Source organism: Lasioglossum baleicum, chromosome 13 (genome assembly GCF_051020765.1).
Source record: "Lasioglossum baleicum chromosome 13, iyLasBale1, whole genome shotgun sequence".
Lineage (NCBI taxonomy): Eukaryota > Metazoa > Arthropoda > Insecta > Hymenoptera > Halictidae > Lasioglossum > Lasioglossum baleicum.
The window spans coordinates 6,687,266-6,704,003 of NC_134941.1; the positions used below are offsets into that span (position 1 = coordinate 6,687,266).

General features: G+C 41.1%; 1 protein-coding gene across 6 annotated transcripts in view; it reads left to right on the forward strand.

Moving 5' to 3' along the window:
- Alpha-catr (alpha-catenin related) overlaps positions 1–16,140 on the forward strand; it is a 126,350-nt gene extending 110,210 nt beyond the window's left edge. For 4 of the 6 annotated variants that reach the window (XM_076437458.1, XM_076437459.1, XM_076437461.1 and 1 more), the window contains one exon: positions 886–4,267. In XM_076437458.1, coding sequence (XP_076293573.1) covers positions 886–1,299 — 414 coding nt within the window. In that variant the 3' untranslated portion in view covers positions 1,300–4,267. Of the gene's footprint in view, positions 1–885 lie in introns of all 6 variants that reach the window. The other 2 variants (XR_013010363.1, XM_076437462.1) reach the window with 2 other exon arrangements.
- Positions 16,141–16,738: the final 598 nt, after the last annotated feature.

Here is a 16,738-nt window from a genome sequence, read left to right on the forward strand (position 1 = left end):
TCGAACAAGTTTCTTCTCTGTGTCACACACGAAAGATTCAAGTATCAGTATAGCACAGTACTATTTTCTTTACTGTCTACTTTTGTATTTTAATCGTTATTTTTGAAAGTTACTTTTTTACTGCTCGGAAACGGGATGGTGTTCAGTCTTTGCTCTCTGAGATACATTTTATTTTTATCTGATAGTGGATTATAATGACTAATATTAAACTGTATGACTGAAATGACTATATTATTTAATGAATCTATATTAAATCACTGAATAACAGGGATATTAGATTGATGTATGAGCAAAGATTGGACGATACTTGGTTTTTATCGTAGCTAGCTTTGTGTCGGCAGAAGATCTATGTATTTCGATTTTTGATAAGCGTACAGCTGCGCGTAAAGTCGTTGAATCTGTGATCAATTCTGTGCGAATATTTCGTACTCTCCTGATGCAAATTGTTAATGCTTTTAATTAAGTTCGCCTTGTCTTATCTGATGTTACACCGTCTAGCTTGAAAAAATATCCTCGACATTCGATTCAATTACTTTGTTGGGTTAGAATTACTTGAACATTTTGTAATCACGGAAGATGGTCCAGCCTGTATAAAATACTAGCAAATATTTAGTTGCTAATTGATGGACAACTTTGTGGGACCTAGAGATTGTCGGTCCACTCGAGAACAGTGCCAAGCCGAATAGGTACGTCGTGTTATATCGAATGAAAACTGTATTGAGCAACATATTAGACACAATAGACATGGTCGCTAAAAGCGAAGAAGTTAGGGAGCCTAGAAAACGGAAATATTCGCACAGAGTCCACGCACCATAGAATGCCGCAAGCCAAAAGTCATGTCACGCCTAAAGTGTCTACATGTCCTTCCATGTATTCATCGACTAGCACAATGTCACCATGCCGCAGTACGTGGAGCTCAGTCCGACGACGATGCCCGGCCTAAGCGAAGAGGACTGCTTGTACCCAGTTAGCCCCCAAATGCTCCCGTCGACGAGTCCCTACGTGCAGCCCCATCCTCTGACCACCACCCAGTTACACAATATCTTAAGACCTAGCCTGAACCTCCTACCCTTCAACTATAACACGCTGCCAACCACCGGCTCCACAGCCAGTGGAGTATCCACCGGTTCACGAAACTCCGCATCCTTCGTTCATCCCTCCGTCCTTCCTTATTCGAACACCAACAATGCAGGCTGCGGGCCGCAGGCGCCCCATTGCCTTCAGAATCTACAGCTACTGCAGCTGCAACTGCATCACGCACAGCTGCAGCATCTGAGACACGCCACTCTACCGAGATAACACAGACTCTCGTTGCACCGTGAAGGTCGCATGTGTTCACGTACGCGGCCACGATGCTACCGAGCACACGTTCATCCGCTGTTCTTTCTTTTGCACAGGTTCGACTTTCGTTTCCAATTCTTCTGTCTCTTTGGTTTGCTTTTCGTTTTGTTCCGTTTATGTCGCTTCCGTCGCTGCTTCTCGCGGCTAACTCGGTCGGTGAATTTATCTTTATTCCGTTCCTCGGCCGGATCCTGAATGCGATCGTCGAATCACGCGATCTATCTATGTTGTAGAGGCTGTTCCTTAGTTAGGAGATTATTGTTTCTAAATTTTGTATTTTAACTACCTTACAATTCGGATAAACTGTTTTCAATCAATGTTTTCATCATGTACCGGAGGCTTTTTACAGAACAGCTTCATCAATGTAAATATTACTTCATAAATAAGATAACTACAGTTATGAAACCTTTATTATAGCATGTTCGTGACATTTCTCTGATTAAAACGACTCCAAACACGACATTACTCGGATCGTGTTTACCTGATTAATCCACGAAACAGTAGAACCTCGATTATCCGAACTAGTTCTCTACAGTATTAAATTATATTTTTACTGCTTTGTATAATAGATCTCGTATTCTATGCGGATCATTGCCCGTAGATTGAACTGTTCAGTTTGAAAATTCAGAGGCCATCAGTTCGGATAGTCGAGGTTCTATTGAATCGTGAATTAAACAAACAAGTATCCTCTGAATGCTAGCATGTTTGGACTCGTTTTAATCAGGAAAATGTCGCAAATATGTTGGTAAAAGTTTCATGAAAAAAATAGTTGAAAACAGAGAACTACATATACTTCAGAAACATGTATCTAACTTCTGGCTCTTTATTTATATTTTCAAAAAACTTGTTTGTACGAAATTTGGAAATTGTGCAGTATTACTCGATTGATTGTTCAGATTCCAACTGTCTCGCTCGGAGCAACCAGTCTTTAATTAATCATCGAATTACCTATTTGCGTCGAGGATGTTGATCGATCGTTTTCAGGCGTCCGCGTTCGTCGAATGATTTTTCCTCCTTTTTTTCGATCGGCGCTATTTTCATCGCGCTTTTTACGCGTAGGCGTGTTTCTGTCGCAGTAGTGTGAACTGGCTTGAGTCGTATTTTTTTTTAAAGCTTTTTTTAATTTTTGCAGACATTTTGTATCGTCGCAACAGCTTTTGCTTCGATTAACAAATTACACCGTGACAATGTACAACATTATCTACAGCAAGGTGAACTGATAACAAATCTAGTTTATTGTTTTCAGCCATCTTCTACAGGAATGGGCGCAATGCAATGTTTTATAACATAGTTCATAATTTGTTTTTTGGTTTTTTTTTTATTGGCATCGCACACTGACATGCCGAGTACTAACGAAAATAACGCTTATTTATATATATTGAAATGATCATTGTGTATTACTATTTGAAGTACTAATTGTTAGAATAACAATTTTTCACTATTTTGTTTAGCTATTTTTATATTACAATACTCGTCTTTTAAAAAAGCGTATTTTCAACTAAAAATCTTTTTCATTAGAGATCGAAAATGTCAGAGAGAAATATTTTGGAATAACAAGTTATTCGAACAATAAAAAATAAAACATTTTGTAGTGAAATAGTTTCGCAGTTCGAAGCAAAAATATTTGTTATAATTCTGAGAAGTCGTACGAATTGAATGTTCCAATTGTTTCTTTTATGATTCTCAACTTGAAAGTAAAAAGCTCTTTTAAGATAAGTATAATTTATAACATATTTATATAAACACATTTTATAATAATCTCTTATTAGCTTCCAAAAAATCCAAAATATTTCGTTCCCAATTCGAACAGGGAAAGTAGAAGAGTGCATAATATTTTCTCTGTTCATTGACTCTTTTTTAAATTAATAACCGTACTCTCTTTACGTTTCGACATAATGAGTACGGGTGGCTTCATTGATTTCGAACGTAAAAGAATTGTCGTTCCCAATTTCATCCTCTTACGTCAGTGCTGTCCACGAGTACGATATTCTTCGTACTTTTGTCTGTATTTCAACACCTATCGCACACATCAAACACACGTATCGTTCCAGGTCCACAAAGTATACTGTATTTTTTTACGTGACAGGTTCAGAATTAGCTTGCAAGTGACAACTATCCTGGCAGAAAGAATTCAATCAAATTTGTTAACGAGATTCATTTATTTTTAGTATTTTTGCATATACAATAGAATCACACCATGTTCTCTTGCACCACCTATACATATACAGAGTGGTTTAAAATTTAGTCTGCACTTTTAAGTCAGTTGTGGAGAAAGTGATAGGCCTTTAATGGATACCCTTTCACGTTCAAGGTTACCTGAAGGTCATAATATGTTAGCTCAAGGGTGTCCAACTGGCGGCACCTCCTCCTTGTCGCCTGCTCTGGAGACTCTGCTGAACTGTTCCTCGAGGTTCAGCATAAGCACCACCATCAGCAGGCTCTATGTGTATTTCAATTTCACTATAGATACATGTAGTAGAGAGTTTGCTCATGGTGGGAGGAACAGTGGACTGAGAGTGGAGGGCACTTGCTGACCAAGAGCTAGACTCTTAGTGCGACACCCCTGTTGTTAGGTCATTGACCTCGTCCTGAGTCAGCTCGTTCAAACGCAATTCCAATATAAAAGCATTTCGAAGCATTGAACAGAACAAACGCGATCTGGCACTGAAACGGTTCATGTCCCCCGTTGGTCAGAAAGTTAGCAGTGGACAGCACTCTCCGGATGATGACGAATAATTGATTACGCTGATTGTTAACACCTGTTTGGCCTCTGTTTTTTCAGTACAACCTGGATTTCCGAGGTCTGTCGGCGCGTGGGACCGGCGGTTCGCCGTACAGGGGCGGAGAGGGTGCAGGCGCCGACGGCGACGGTGGCGGTGCTGGTGTCGACGGCAGCAAGACGGGCTCCGCCCCCGGCAGCGACCCGTCCGTCTGACAGTTTGGGATGGCCCGACGGGCCAAGGGGGACGCTCGCCGCACTCGGGTTTCCTTTCTGCTTTTCTAGGAAGAACCTCGCCTGCCCCAGCGAAGCGTACACGTCGAGCCCAATGCTGCGGACACCCTGCTAAAGGTCCGCCGGTGCTCGTTCAACAGACACTCACCCTTTTTCGAAGGGATTTCGAAGGTCTATCACACATTCGGCAAACTCGTTCTCGAGGCTCTTGAGTTCGTACGGTAGAACTCGTCAGATGCAACACCAACAGATTCGGTATCTTTTCTTCAGGGTGGTTGCTTGATCTTTCTGGATTTCGTATGGTGTTTTGAACGCTTGAGTACCGAGGATCTTTGCGAGAGCATGGTCCGGTGATGCTTGGAGATCGAGTATCTTGTGCTTTGTGTCCGAAAGTGCCAAGCAAATGTCTGAAATGTATGCAAGAGTGTAGATTCTGTAGATTGCGGGCCCACCGTCAATGAAAGATGGCCCGAGTCGTTGACACTCTTTGACACGATGCATGAGATGCAAGGTCGCATGGCGTGGTACTCAGGTAGTTCATTCGCGCTTATGGTTTTAGATTCACGACTTTGTTAATATCATATTTAAGATCAACGTTGATCTTCTTATTGAACCCAGTACAAGCAGAGTCAACCCTATGACCCTAATCGTCTGCTATAATACTTTCTCTTGCGTTTATAACGTCGTTATCTAGTCAATCAATCACTTGTCTACCTCTATTTATTAATACTAACTAAACTTTGAATTGTTAGGAATCTATTCTGAACTCATTTAATTGCAGACTGACAATAAGTGCAATAAATATGGACTTCCTCCATTAACAACAACTGTAATCGTTGTTTTGCTATTTGTTCAAAATGCGAGAGGTACAGTCCATACCAAACGTACCTCTGAATTTGTCTTCTTTTTATATGTATAGTTTAACACATAGTTTGGTATAAATAATAATTTTTTTATATAATATATCCTATTTATTTAGTTTAGAACGTTCGAAATAATTGGGAATACTGTTGGTGCTGTATCACACGAATTCTCTTCCATACCATGATCTACTTCAGGCGAAACCAAACACTATTAGAAATGCTGACACTGTCGCCACCGAAGATCTATTTCAAAACAAATGTACCGAATTGTCTACAATTAACATTTGCCTAAAGTTTACACCAAAGTATTTACTTCCATCCGACTAATCGCGAATACAAAAATCACGACTGAAGCAGAAGAAGTCTCTTCGAAAAAAGAACGTTCTTGTTGCTACCAATGATTCGCTCCGTTAAAAAGATCTTCGAGAGAGCACAAATCCTTCATTAAGTATCCAACGAGAATGAACGTTGAAGTTTCGGTCAACGTATCGGTGCTACAAGACCAGACTAATCTGGTCCCGTGATCTACAAATGTTTAAACAAGACAAACCGAATTGCTTCGACATAATGCTGACTCTCCAAGAATGTTCTCGCCTTCTCTTCGATACGGTCACTTTCGCTGATCGACGTGTACGTTTCAAATTTGTAACTGCTTCGAGCACAAGCTATACTTCAGCGATTAGTACACGTATCTGCGTTGCTCAATATAGAAATGCCGCGGGCTTTCCGCTCGAATTAAGCGAATCGATCGCTTTACTGCTACGAAACACTACGAGAACGAGATAAAGAGATCGACGAGGAACGTAGGCACACGTTTTCGAAAAGAAATGAGCATTTCTTCACTGTTCTTCGAGAACCTGGTGAGATCTTCTCTAACTACCGTTAAACTCTCGAGTGACCTTTGCATACTTACACTTTCGGAACAGCTGTTTCTCCAAATTCGATGCGTAAGCTTGTAATCGTCTTCACTATTTATGACTAAATCGACGACTGTGAATGTCGCTCAACTTTGAACGCGCGAATCCTATCGTGCAGAGAGATCGCGGAAAAGCCGATTGTCCGGCGTCGATCTGCACGATGGGATTCGACCAACTTCGATAAAACAAGGCAATAATCCAGCCATATCAGAGAAAATCGATGGCGACTAGGAAGAACAGCTTTGAATAACAGATATACCCGCGTCGAGTCGCTTCACGCCGCTTTCACCTCGAAGCCGATTAGTCGGAGCAATAATCAGCGCAACTAGTTGTTTCGTCGACTGATGTGTAAAGCCGGTCGTCCGATCTGACATTCTGCTGCTATTTCGAGAGCCGGTGAATTAGCAGATCGAGTCGACGGCGCGTCTGGTCGCCAAAGACGCGGCCAAACAGTTGCAAATTTTCATTCAGAAGCCTCTCCTCGGTCGCAGGGTATCTGCGCGAGGGTATCGTTCTTCCATGTAGGAAAGTTGGTGCAACGACAATAATTTGGACTGTCGATCGGAGTGCCTTTTAGGGGTGACGTATTAGAGGCCAACTTCCACTTAAGCGTCTCACCAACTTCAATCTTTAGAGAATTCCTGGTGGAAAGCCTACGGCGTCGTTAGCGACCGACGCGCCGTCGAGCATAGCGCTTGGCTGAGCTTTTGAGTATCGACGATATTTTGCTGACTAGCACCTTTTGGCAAGATGTAAACTCGAATGAACGAGCAGTTCCTCTCCTCATTCGTCGATGCGGTGTCATTCAGTCGCGAAGACAACTTCTCTGAAGCAGCTCCTGGCTATAACGGACAGGTCAGACCAATGAGGCGGGGAATTGCTCCTTCACGAGATTGTTCGTTTCACGGCCGAGCATCGCTTTCTGCACTCGAGCACCATAGTTCCCAGGCGAGCGCTGCAATCGTTGCGACTTAACCGACTCACTAAGCACAGCTTTAATCAAATGGGGCAGGAGATGGTCGTTGAGGGTGACCTGGGGGCGGCAGCAGGGCGGTCAGGGACGTACTTTGTGGCAAAGACACCACCTTGGCCCACTACGAAATCTCGTGGTTCGAGCACTGTTACATTCAAAGCGGACCGGTCGCTCGACTCGACGACGACCTCCATCTTGTTCTTTTCCACGATCTATAATGAAATTTCCTGGAGAGTCCAGTCGGACGACCGATCCCTTCGCTTCCTTTCGTGTGCCACGATCGAACCCACGATCCTAATTGTAATACGTCTTTGAGACCGCTGAGAGGCGAATGCTATCTTCCAAACAGTCGCGTGATCCATATGGATCCCGTTAAACTACCCGAGGCTGGCGAACGGTTGTGCCGCGAGGAACGCTCGTGTCACTTTTCTATTTTAGCCAGTACTCGGATACGAGCCGACTCGCGTAGCATAAGTTGCATAACGTTACGTGTTTAATGATACTACTTAAGAGCAAACGATAACAATCGAGCGTCGTTCCTCGCTCGACCGTTCGGCGCAGTTCTCGCAGGAATCTCAACGTTTCGAGAACCTTGTTACCCTTAAGTTAAGGAGCGATTACCCGTGATCGAATATTTCGCGACGCGCTCGACCGATGTCCGCGAAAATGGCGGAACACGTCGAGACCACGCTTTCAAACGAACCGATCGTTCTACGATTTCTTATTTATTCTAAAAAGCCGACGACGCGTTCGGTGTGTGGACGCGTTTGTACATACAAGGTTAAGTTCACGCGAGTATAACGTCGACCAGTCATGCATTTCTCGTACTTAACAAGTATATAGAAGATCGATTCTGTATGTATAATACAGAGTTGGCACAAAGAATGTGATTGTACTGACTAAATGAGGATTTCGTTGAAGACTATACCGGCCGGCGATCATCTCTTATAGATCTCTGCTCTATCATCGAGAGAGAGAGAGAGAGTTTCTCTTTGACATTGATCGCCGGTTGTTTTCGTTGATAAACGGTACTTTGGAATCGACAAAGTTGATGACAGATGTTAGTCACCGAGGCGCCATAACCGGAAACTAGGGCCTCCTGTCGGGGGACGTTCGGCGATGTCCCCGTGATGTTCCTAGAGTGTAATTACGCGGACCCGCGACCCGTGAAGCGTACGCGTAACCTCGCAGGAATGGAATATAAACCCGGCACTTTGTTATAAGTTGTAACACGTACGCGACACGTTTGTACAAACTCTGTATCATACCTTATTACGCGGTCTTTAGTATATATAGAAGTTCGTCAGTTAAGGGGGTTTTAAGCTTAAGTTTTTCGTTTTGTATAAAACTGCACAAAATATTATACTTTTCTAATGGGAAAAGGGACTGAGTTCGACGTACGCGTTATTATAGTTTACCCGTTTCATTCGATCGCGCCAGTAGCGGCCCAACTAGAAGTCAGCTAGAGATCTAGGCGGATTTCGAGCCGGATCTTCGAGGAGTCGATTGTTTCCGATTTGTCGATACTTCCTTTGCACATTAGTTCATTGCTAACACCCGGAATTTTTAGTGTTTGTCTGTTTAATGATTAACACCGAACTTACCAATCTTACAACACGTAGTTGCTAAGAGTAACGAAAATGTTTTACCTTGTCAAAATGACAAAACTGAATTTATTTAGACTCCGTCCGATCATTATTACAATATTTGCTTCGATAACGAAATTTACTGTAGCATCTTTGTTAGTTCAATAATTGTAAACTACAGAATATGAAACTGGATTTGCATATTTGCAGTAAATCGTCACGGAAATATAGATTTTAGAATTAATTGACACTATTCAGCGTAATGCAACAATTTCAAAGCTGTTATAAAGTTACTCGGCTCCATCAGAACGATTCCATTTGCATTTAAATGAGACTTCTCCGAAACATTTGCATTTACATCAAACTTCTGTGGAGTGTGGCTGCTTTACGTTGCTTTAAGAACTGGCAAACAAAAATCGTGATATGTTCCTTGAAATTTTTCGGTCTTCGGCAAAATAAACTCCTTTGATGTGCGATGGTATCTTGAATACATCATATTATTAAAAAACAGTAAACAGTGCTAGCAATATGTTTCTCCTGCTTTCGCCGAGCATAGTGTTGAATATTTATTTATAATATTGAATAACTTTTGAAGATTAAATTTTATGGCCTCATAGGCTTGTTTATATGTTCATACAACATTTTAATTCATCCCCCAAAATTGATAGTTAACTAACTTTAATAATAGTGTCTTCATAAGAAATTAATAAGTGATTAATAATACCAAATTTGTGTTATGACTTCAAAATCTTCTTACTGAATCACACTATGAACTTGGAAAGCTCAGTATCGATTGAGACGAACGATCAACGATCCGAAATCCGGCGATAAATCGTCCCGTAAGATCAACTTTGTTGTTTCCTATCGATTTCTCATCGGTAATATAGCGTAAAACCAAAAGTGGTTATAGTACGCGTAGATCATCACGGTTCCAGTCGTTTCATAGACTAGTCAGTACGTAAGTGTAACATGTATCGGTAATATCGTTAGACCGTATAATGTTAACGATAAACAATAACGACTCGAAGTAACAGGCTAGTATTTCACGGTGTTTGACGATTTAATCGAATTCGAATGGTGTTGACACGAAAACCAATAAACGATCCCGTGAACCACGAAATGGTCAGAGTGGTATCGGTATCGGTAGTCTTCTCGCATGTACATTGTCTCGAATTTACCATGGTGTAATATTCTACCTCAATCCGTAGTTTAGACACCTACCAAATTTTCTCGTCGATTACGCGACGCTTGAATAACTAGCTAGACTCCCGCATCAAGACTAATCCTTTTCGAAATACGTAAACGTCGTCGAATCGATATTAAATGCTGCGTAAAGTGTCTCCGGGTAGACAGTAAATCGTGAAAAATGAATCAATTCAAATTTCACTCTCGCACACGAACATCGTTGTGCCCCTGTTTCGTCTAAACCATTGAAAGAGAAACACGTTTACTCGAAGCACGCCCCTTCCTCCCCGCATACGCAAACAAAAAAAAACAAATAAAACCTCTGCGCGACGTCCGCTTGTGGCTGATTGTGCTCTAATTAAGAGACCCAAACGTTTAGAATTGTAACGAAGATATAGTGCAAATTTTAATATTAATGTACACAAACCATTAATTGATATATTGTAAAGCGACGACTGCTGTTAGCTGGACTATTTCGTGCCTGTGGTTGAACATTGTCGACTTACTCGATATTTAATCTTTTGGATTTTAAAAGGTGGAAAAAAGGAGAGAGGAAAAATTAATTAGAAAAACTAAACCTAAGTGTGTGGTTAATGCTCATCTTTTCTAATGATCTAAGTCAGGCCTAGGCAACTCGCTGTCGCTTCACGACCCCCACTACCAGTTGCGGTTCCCCCACTATCAACTATTTCATCCAACCTTCTCCTGCACTCCACAGGAGTTTGGTGGGGACGATCCGGGAGTAGAGAGTAGAGAGAGAGGAGTGTCGTCTGCGGCTGCGAGCCGCAATTGCCCAGGCCTTTTTTTAAGAGTGAGGGAGAAAAATACATTTGCTTACACCCCCGAAGGGGGTAGTGTGGGGTTCAGGAGAACAGATGGTAGGTTCACTCACTACCCACTAAAAAACTCCACTCACCTGGGACAGTCGATGGACTGTCCCTTTTTTTTTGTTTTAGGGCGGTGGGGAAATACTTTTACGTATACTCGGCCCCCTGTGGGATGATATTTGAGAGAAACGGGACTTTGATCCCTGCCCATACCCACTAAAACCCCACCGCCCAAGGCCATAGACCCTTCTCTTCTCCATATCCGATACTAACACCACCCGGGGTCCCTCTATTCGTATTACTCCCGAGGTGTTGCTTGCCGCGTCTATCGGATCTCCTCCCTTTGTCACTATGGACATATGCTATTCCTTAAGTCGATGGACTGTCCCTCTACACATCTAATTGGCTCGAGATTTGGAAATCCCTTTTTTTCGTGTAAGAACGGTGGGGAAATGTATTTTACCCACACCCCTCCTCCAGATGACGGTCGGGGACTAGTGTGGGGCTCACCCTACCTGAGAAAAAAAAAAATAGAGGCTAGGGCGTACCTACTAAAACCCCACCGCGGTCAGGGGCCTCTGGTCCCTTCTTCACACTCCACAGTGCCGTAGGTTATGGTCCCCCAGTAGGTTATTCTGCGGTCTACCTCCACCACCTGTTCTTGGCTCTTAATAATCGAGATTTGGAAGTCCTTGGGCCCCGCTCTTCGCATTTCTCCCAACCTACCTATTCTCGAACTCTCGCCACGCATATTCTTGGCAGTTGCAGTTGCCCAGGCCTGATCTAAGTCAGTGGATCGTAGCTCCCGCGCTTCGTACACCGTCGCGTCGTTCCGATACACCAATCAACGCACCCATTTGAATAGTCCTCAGAGAACTGCTCCTCTGTACCCTACATTCGACAGAATCGAGAATATTTTCGGTTCAAAACGGGAATAAAGTTAGTGTTAATAACGTCATAGCATATTTTTTCAAAGAGCTTACAAACGAGTCGCAAACCGAATGAATCGCATTGAGATGCATCGAGTGTCGTTCTTACGTTTGAATTTTTCGTGATTATTTAATAACTAGATACTATAACTAATCCGTACAACTAAGTGAAATTCTACTCTCGTAAGCGCGTGTTAACTTACTATAAAGTTCTTCGTCGTGTTACAGCCGCGTTCACGGTAACTGTAATGATTTATTTCATCTCTTCATCGAGGAAACGTCATTCTGTCAACACTAACTTTTTATCGTTATTTGCGAACGAACGTGCTTATATATCGATGTTCAACAGACTTTTGCTAAATATCTCGTAATTATCAACTATAAGACAAGGTTAACGGCATTGTTTGAATGAAATCAATCGAGCATCAGAAAAATCTTGGTGCATCTCTTCTCGAATAGAAATCTTTTTGTACCGAATCGTAGATCAACAATCGACAATTCGTATACGAGCTTGTAGCACTTCGATAGTGAATTCTCTGACAATGAGAGTGTACGGGAAAATTGTGTAACTCGAGACATTTCATTTCTAACGATTAAAGGACGAAGCCTCCGTGTAAGCTGTAACCTTTTACTGTAACGATTCAAGTTACACACGAGAATTATACTAAAGATTTTTCTACATTTTGCGACTGAAGTACGAGTGCAGTTTTTTGGCGGGTTCGAGATCCTCGATCATTCACAAACAACTTCGTCGGGACTGACGGAATCAGTATCCACTAGACGGTCAATTGAACATCATGTAAAAATGTCCACGAACGTAGTCGTAGTCACTTATTCTCTATTCGTGAAACTACTGAGAAAAAATTGTAATCGTGTTTTCGACGTTTTCGAGCATTTGCCTAATCTTTTTCTTACTAACAACACGTGTGTACTTCGAGCCTTATACGGTCACGTGATTCATCGCGTAGAAATGAAGGCAACGGTGCGAACAATTGTTTGACACAGTTTTCGCCACACTCCGTCATTAAACTTCGGTTAAAATAATTATAAAAGTAGCACAATATTTTCGTTTTCTAGATTACACAATACAAATGATTTTCTGTCACAGTGTTACCTGCCTATGGTTTCGCATTTCGGGACTAGCGATGAGCTTATAAAGAGAGTCCTGTATCAATGCCTCATTATAGGAAGATAATACTGTAATTATATCTTACTGTTTCTTTAAATATTGATCATTTTGTTCTGAATGGATTTATTTTATCGGACACTTCGATTGGACACGAGTTCAATTTTTACTAAATTTTCGAATCGGTTTAGTCGAGATTGTTTTATTTGTTACACTTAAAAAATTCTTGATAAATTGTCACGCTAATAATTTATCACATAATGAAGAAAATTAATTTTTCTGAAGCAGTCGTGGAGTATATTCAGGATTCCTTGGTCGTTTAACACGTTAAGTGCCAGAACTAGATCTCAGAAATTCCCACAAGATCAAAATAAATAAATGGAACTGAAGCTGAAAAACTAAAATTGATCATAGGAGGTTAGAACTCTTTAATAATCTAGAAATTTCAATAAAATTCGCAGCAAACATCACAATAAACATGTACCTAACACCCTGTCAACAATTAGCATGACTGGCGAAGCACCTAACGTGTTTAAACGTTTCTGACGAGTGACTTGGAGGTTTCTACGCGATGACGAATTCGAAAGGGTACTCGTTGAGCAAATTAGCTAATAAGCGATTGAAAGTAACCCGTACACCTGAACAGTTGTACGACAATCGGGACCGTTCACGAGAAAAAAGGGAACGGTCCCCTAATCGTGAGCCTTTTTCCGCGTATATCGAAAAGGATGCGTGCGAGGTGAATGGGGGCACGTTGTTGTTTTCGCCCCTAGTCGCGATGATGAGAAAAAAAGAAACGATCGACGAATTACGTTTAGACGATTTTTCAATGGAACGATAAAATGCAGATGTTTCTCTTGACATGAACGTGTATACGTGTTTTAAGCAGAGTGTCCTATAGTCTGTGTCTCACGAATCAGTTTCTAGCCTTAGGACACCGACGGAACGAATTTTTCATAGACATTCGATTAGGTCGCTTGACTAACTTGACACTGATTGGGGGAAAATCGGTTTACACGTTGTATGGAGACAAACGGCTGAGCAGTAGGTGCAAGCATGAACTAAGTATAACTGACGAACTCTTGCTGCGAGGAAGAATTGACCATTGTGCAAGAAACGGTAATGCGACGCCATTGAGCAATGTTCCGTAACTGTAAAAGATTTATTTTGTTTCTTATATATTATTCACAAGGAATTATGTTGGCTCATTGGCAGTAGCGCGTTATAACTAGTTGAGGCCTTGGGCAAAGTAGAATTTGGATTATGGATCTTGGTTTGTGTTCGAGGCCCCATTTTGCTTGGGGCCCCGGGCATTTGTCCAAGTTGCCCATAGAGTAACGCGCCACTGCTCATTAACAACTGTTTATAACATCTGTTTGTAAGGTTCACAACTGTCTGTCGGACTTCGATTATTTTGTAAAACCACTGACGTGGTCTTTTATTATTAAGTAACAATCATCCTCTAGATTGATCTTCGTTAGCATTACGTACTCCTCTGTTTATACAATACAGAAAGGAATTTATTGAACCATGTAAATGTCTGAAAACCAGTTTTGTCGTAGATTGTTGTTGATAATGTAACTGTAATTAATGAATCTGATTTTAACTGGAGAGGATTAGTAATGCTGTCAATAATTCGTCTGTTTAATTGTTATGATTAGACTGCGGATTTTATGTATTTATGACAAACATAGGTACGTACAATTTAAAGCAGTGAACATATTTAAAAGAATTAAGGACATCGGTGTTTTAGTATCAACTGTATGAGATAATTAGAAGAAGAACAAAGTTTCTAGCTGGCTCCTGTTCTCTGCAATTGATGTAGAAATTTATTATTTTGCATAAAGATCCGCAGTCTAGTTATGATTATGCGAATTCGAATTGCGCGTCTGCATTGGCCTACAACCGTCGAAGAGGATGATCGTTGGTCAATTCTTCCGGAAACTACCATCACTATCGACACTAGCGCGTAAGCCGTAAAACTCGATTGTTTGTTAATGATCGACACATAAGACGGAGAGATGAATAAGTTCGAAAGTAGTTGCGAAACGTTATCGGCATCGACAGAGAGCAACCTGTTATCTGAGATTTTCAGTCGACGGGGCAACGTCGTCGATGAAGAATTCGATTCTGTCGTTCTTTTCGTTCTTCTTGTTCGAGATTGAACGTGATTTACCAAAATGGCGCGGGGCAATTTGAACACGTGATTGTTTCGCGGTTGCCCCCTTCCTGTGAATTGGCTGCGCGGTACGAATCGCTGACACTTTCGTGGCTAAGAACTTGCAGCTTTTCACTTCGAAATCGTGACGTAATGTCGTGCTTCTTTAATTGGAGAACTGGGAGCTTGATTTATTTTTTCATCGCAATGACTGTCGAGTAAAATTCAGTGTTTCGGAGCTTGTCACCCAAGCTTTTTAAAGACATAAATAATTCTTTTATAATCATTATACATATAATTATTAGATAACTCTAGTTTCATTAATTAGTTAATGCAATAACTTCATTACATACAAATATTAAATATGAAATAAATAAAATATAATAAAATAAAATAAATAAAAAAATACAACAGCTAACATTACTTAATGCAATATTAATTTTTAATGAAAATTTTTTGTATGATATAGAGCTCAAAAAAATATTTCACATGTATTTTTTCTTACCTGCCGACATTCTCGTTAAGGGTAGCAAAATCTTTTTATCGACTATCTCCGAAACTAGGCCTAGTAGAAAAATTTCGAAATCCAATTTGTGCGTCGTTGAATACCGAATCTTTTAGTCTAAACTAATTTTTAAAACCATATATTGTTTAAGAATGTGTTAAAAATTTTGCAAGAAGCAAAGAAGAAAGAAAGAAATGTCTATGTTCCAATTGATTGTAGACAATTCTTTTGCATAAAAATCTGCAGTCAAATAACAAATTAAATAGAAATAATTTTTGAGAATGGAGTTTTTGCCAGCCACGGAGGTGTCAACCGCGCGACTTCCGTTCAAGTTTGATACGCCTTCGTAGTTCACACGGTCTTCCCATCGATGCTTAACGTTCCCTCGTTTCTAAGACACGTTTCTAGCGACGCGAGCGTGAGAGGAACAGCCGCGCACGGCGTGATTTCTACGAGAACTTTTTGAGAACGTTCATTTAAAACCGAGGCAGGTCCGACACCATTGACACTCGCGCCTATCCCCGGCATGTCGGGGACAGGACGACTGCAAAACGCTTGCCTACCTGTATCGGATGTTTCTTTACCAAATGTTTCATTTGTATGACGATATAAAGAGAGGTATCGATCGTAGAACGAGTTTAGCATTAGATAGGTTTCGTACTTCGTATTTAATGAACATTATTGAATCATTATGTATCAAGTATCACATGTATTGGAGTCGAAGAGGACATTGGAAATAAATAATTGTATCCATACTGGCTGTTGTCGATTTATTATAATATTCCCTGTGTCATTATTATTTGTGATGTTTCCTAATTTCTACCTTAGTGACCCTTCCGGAGATATGTGTCGAAACCGAGGGCCTATTCAAGGACAAAGGGCTTACTCAAAATTGGAAAATACTAGGGCGCTTCCAAGCGATGCAGCGAGTTATACATGTAATTTCTAAGAACTCAGTTTTAATCGGAAGTAACACGTGATCCCCCACTATCGTTTAGGCCCGATTTTGGGTACTATACATATAAGGGCATAGATCCCACTATTAATTGGGTTGATTCAAGTGAACGCGCACGCAGTACGTATCGTTCCACGGCGAAAGTCACTTCGAGCAAGATCGGGTATTAAACTCCTTGTCGAGCACTCTGTAGTAGATCGCCCTCGCATTTCTCGGTGCGTTAAAACTGAGAGCGTCAGTCAGTAATCCGCGATAGACTATACAAGACAGTTGTAATAACCAGAGTATAACTAAAAATATATCACTCTATATCAATATATAATATTTAGAGTCCAATTCCATTAACGCACATTTCTTTTCCAGGTAGTTCTTTCCAGTTCACTTTCCAGTAGTTAGTATATATCCTACGACGATACACCT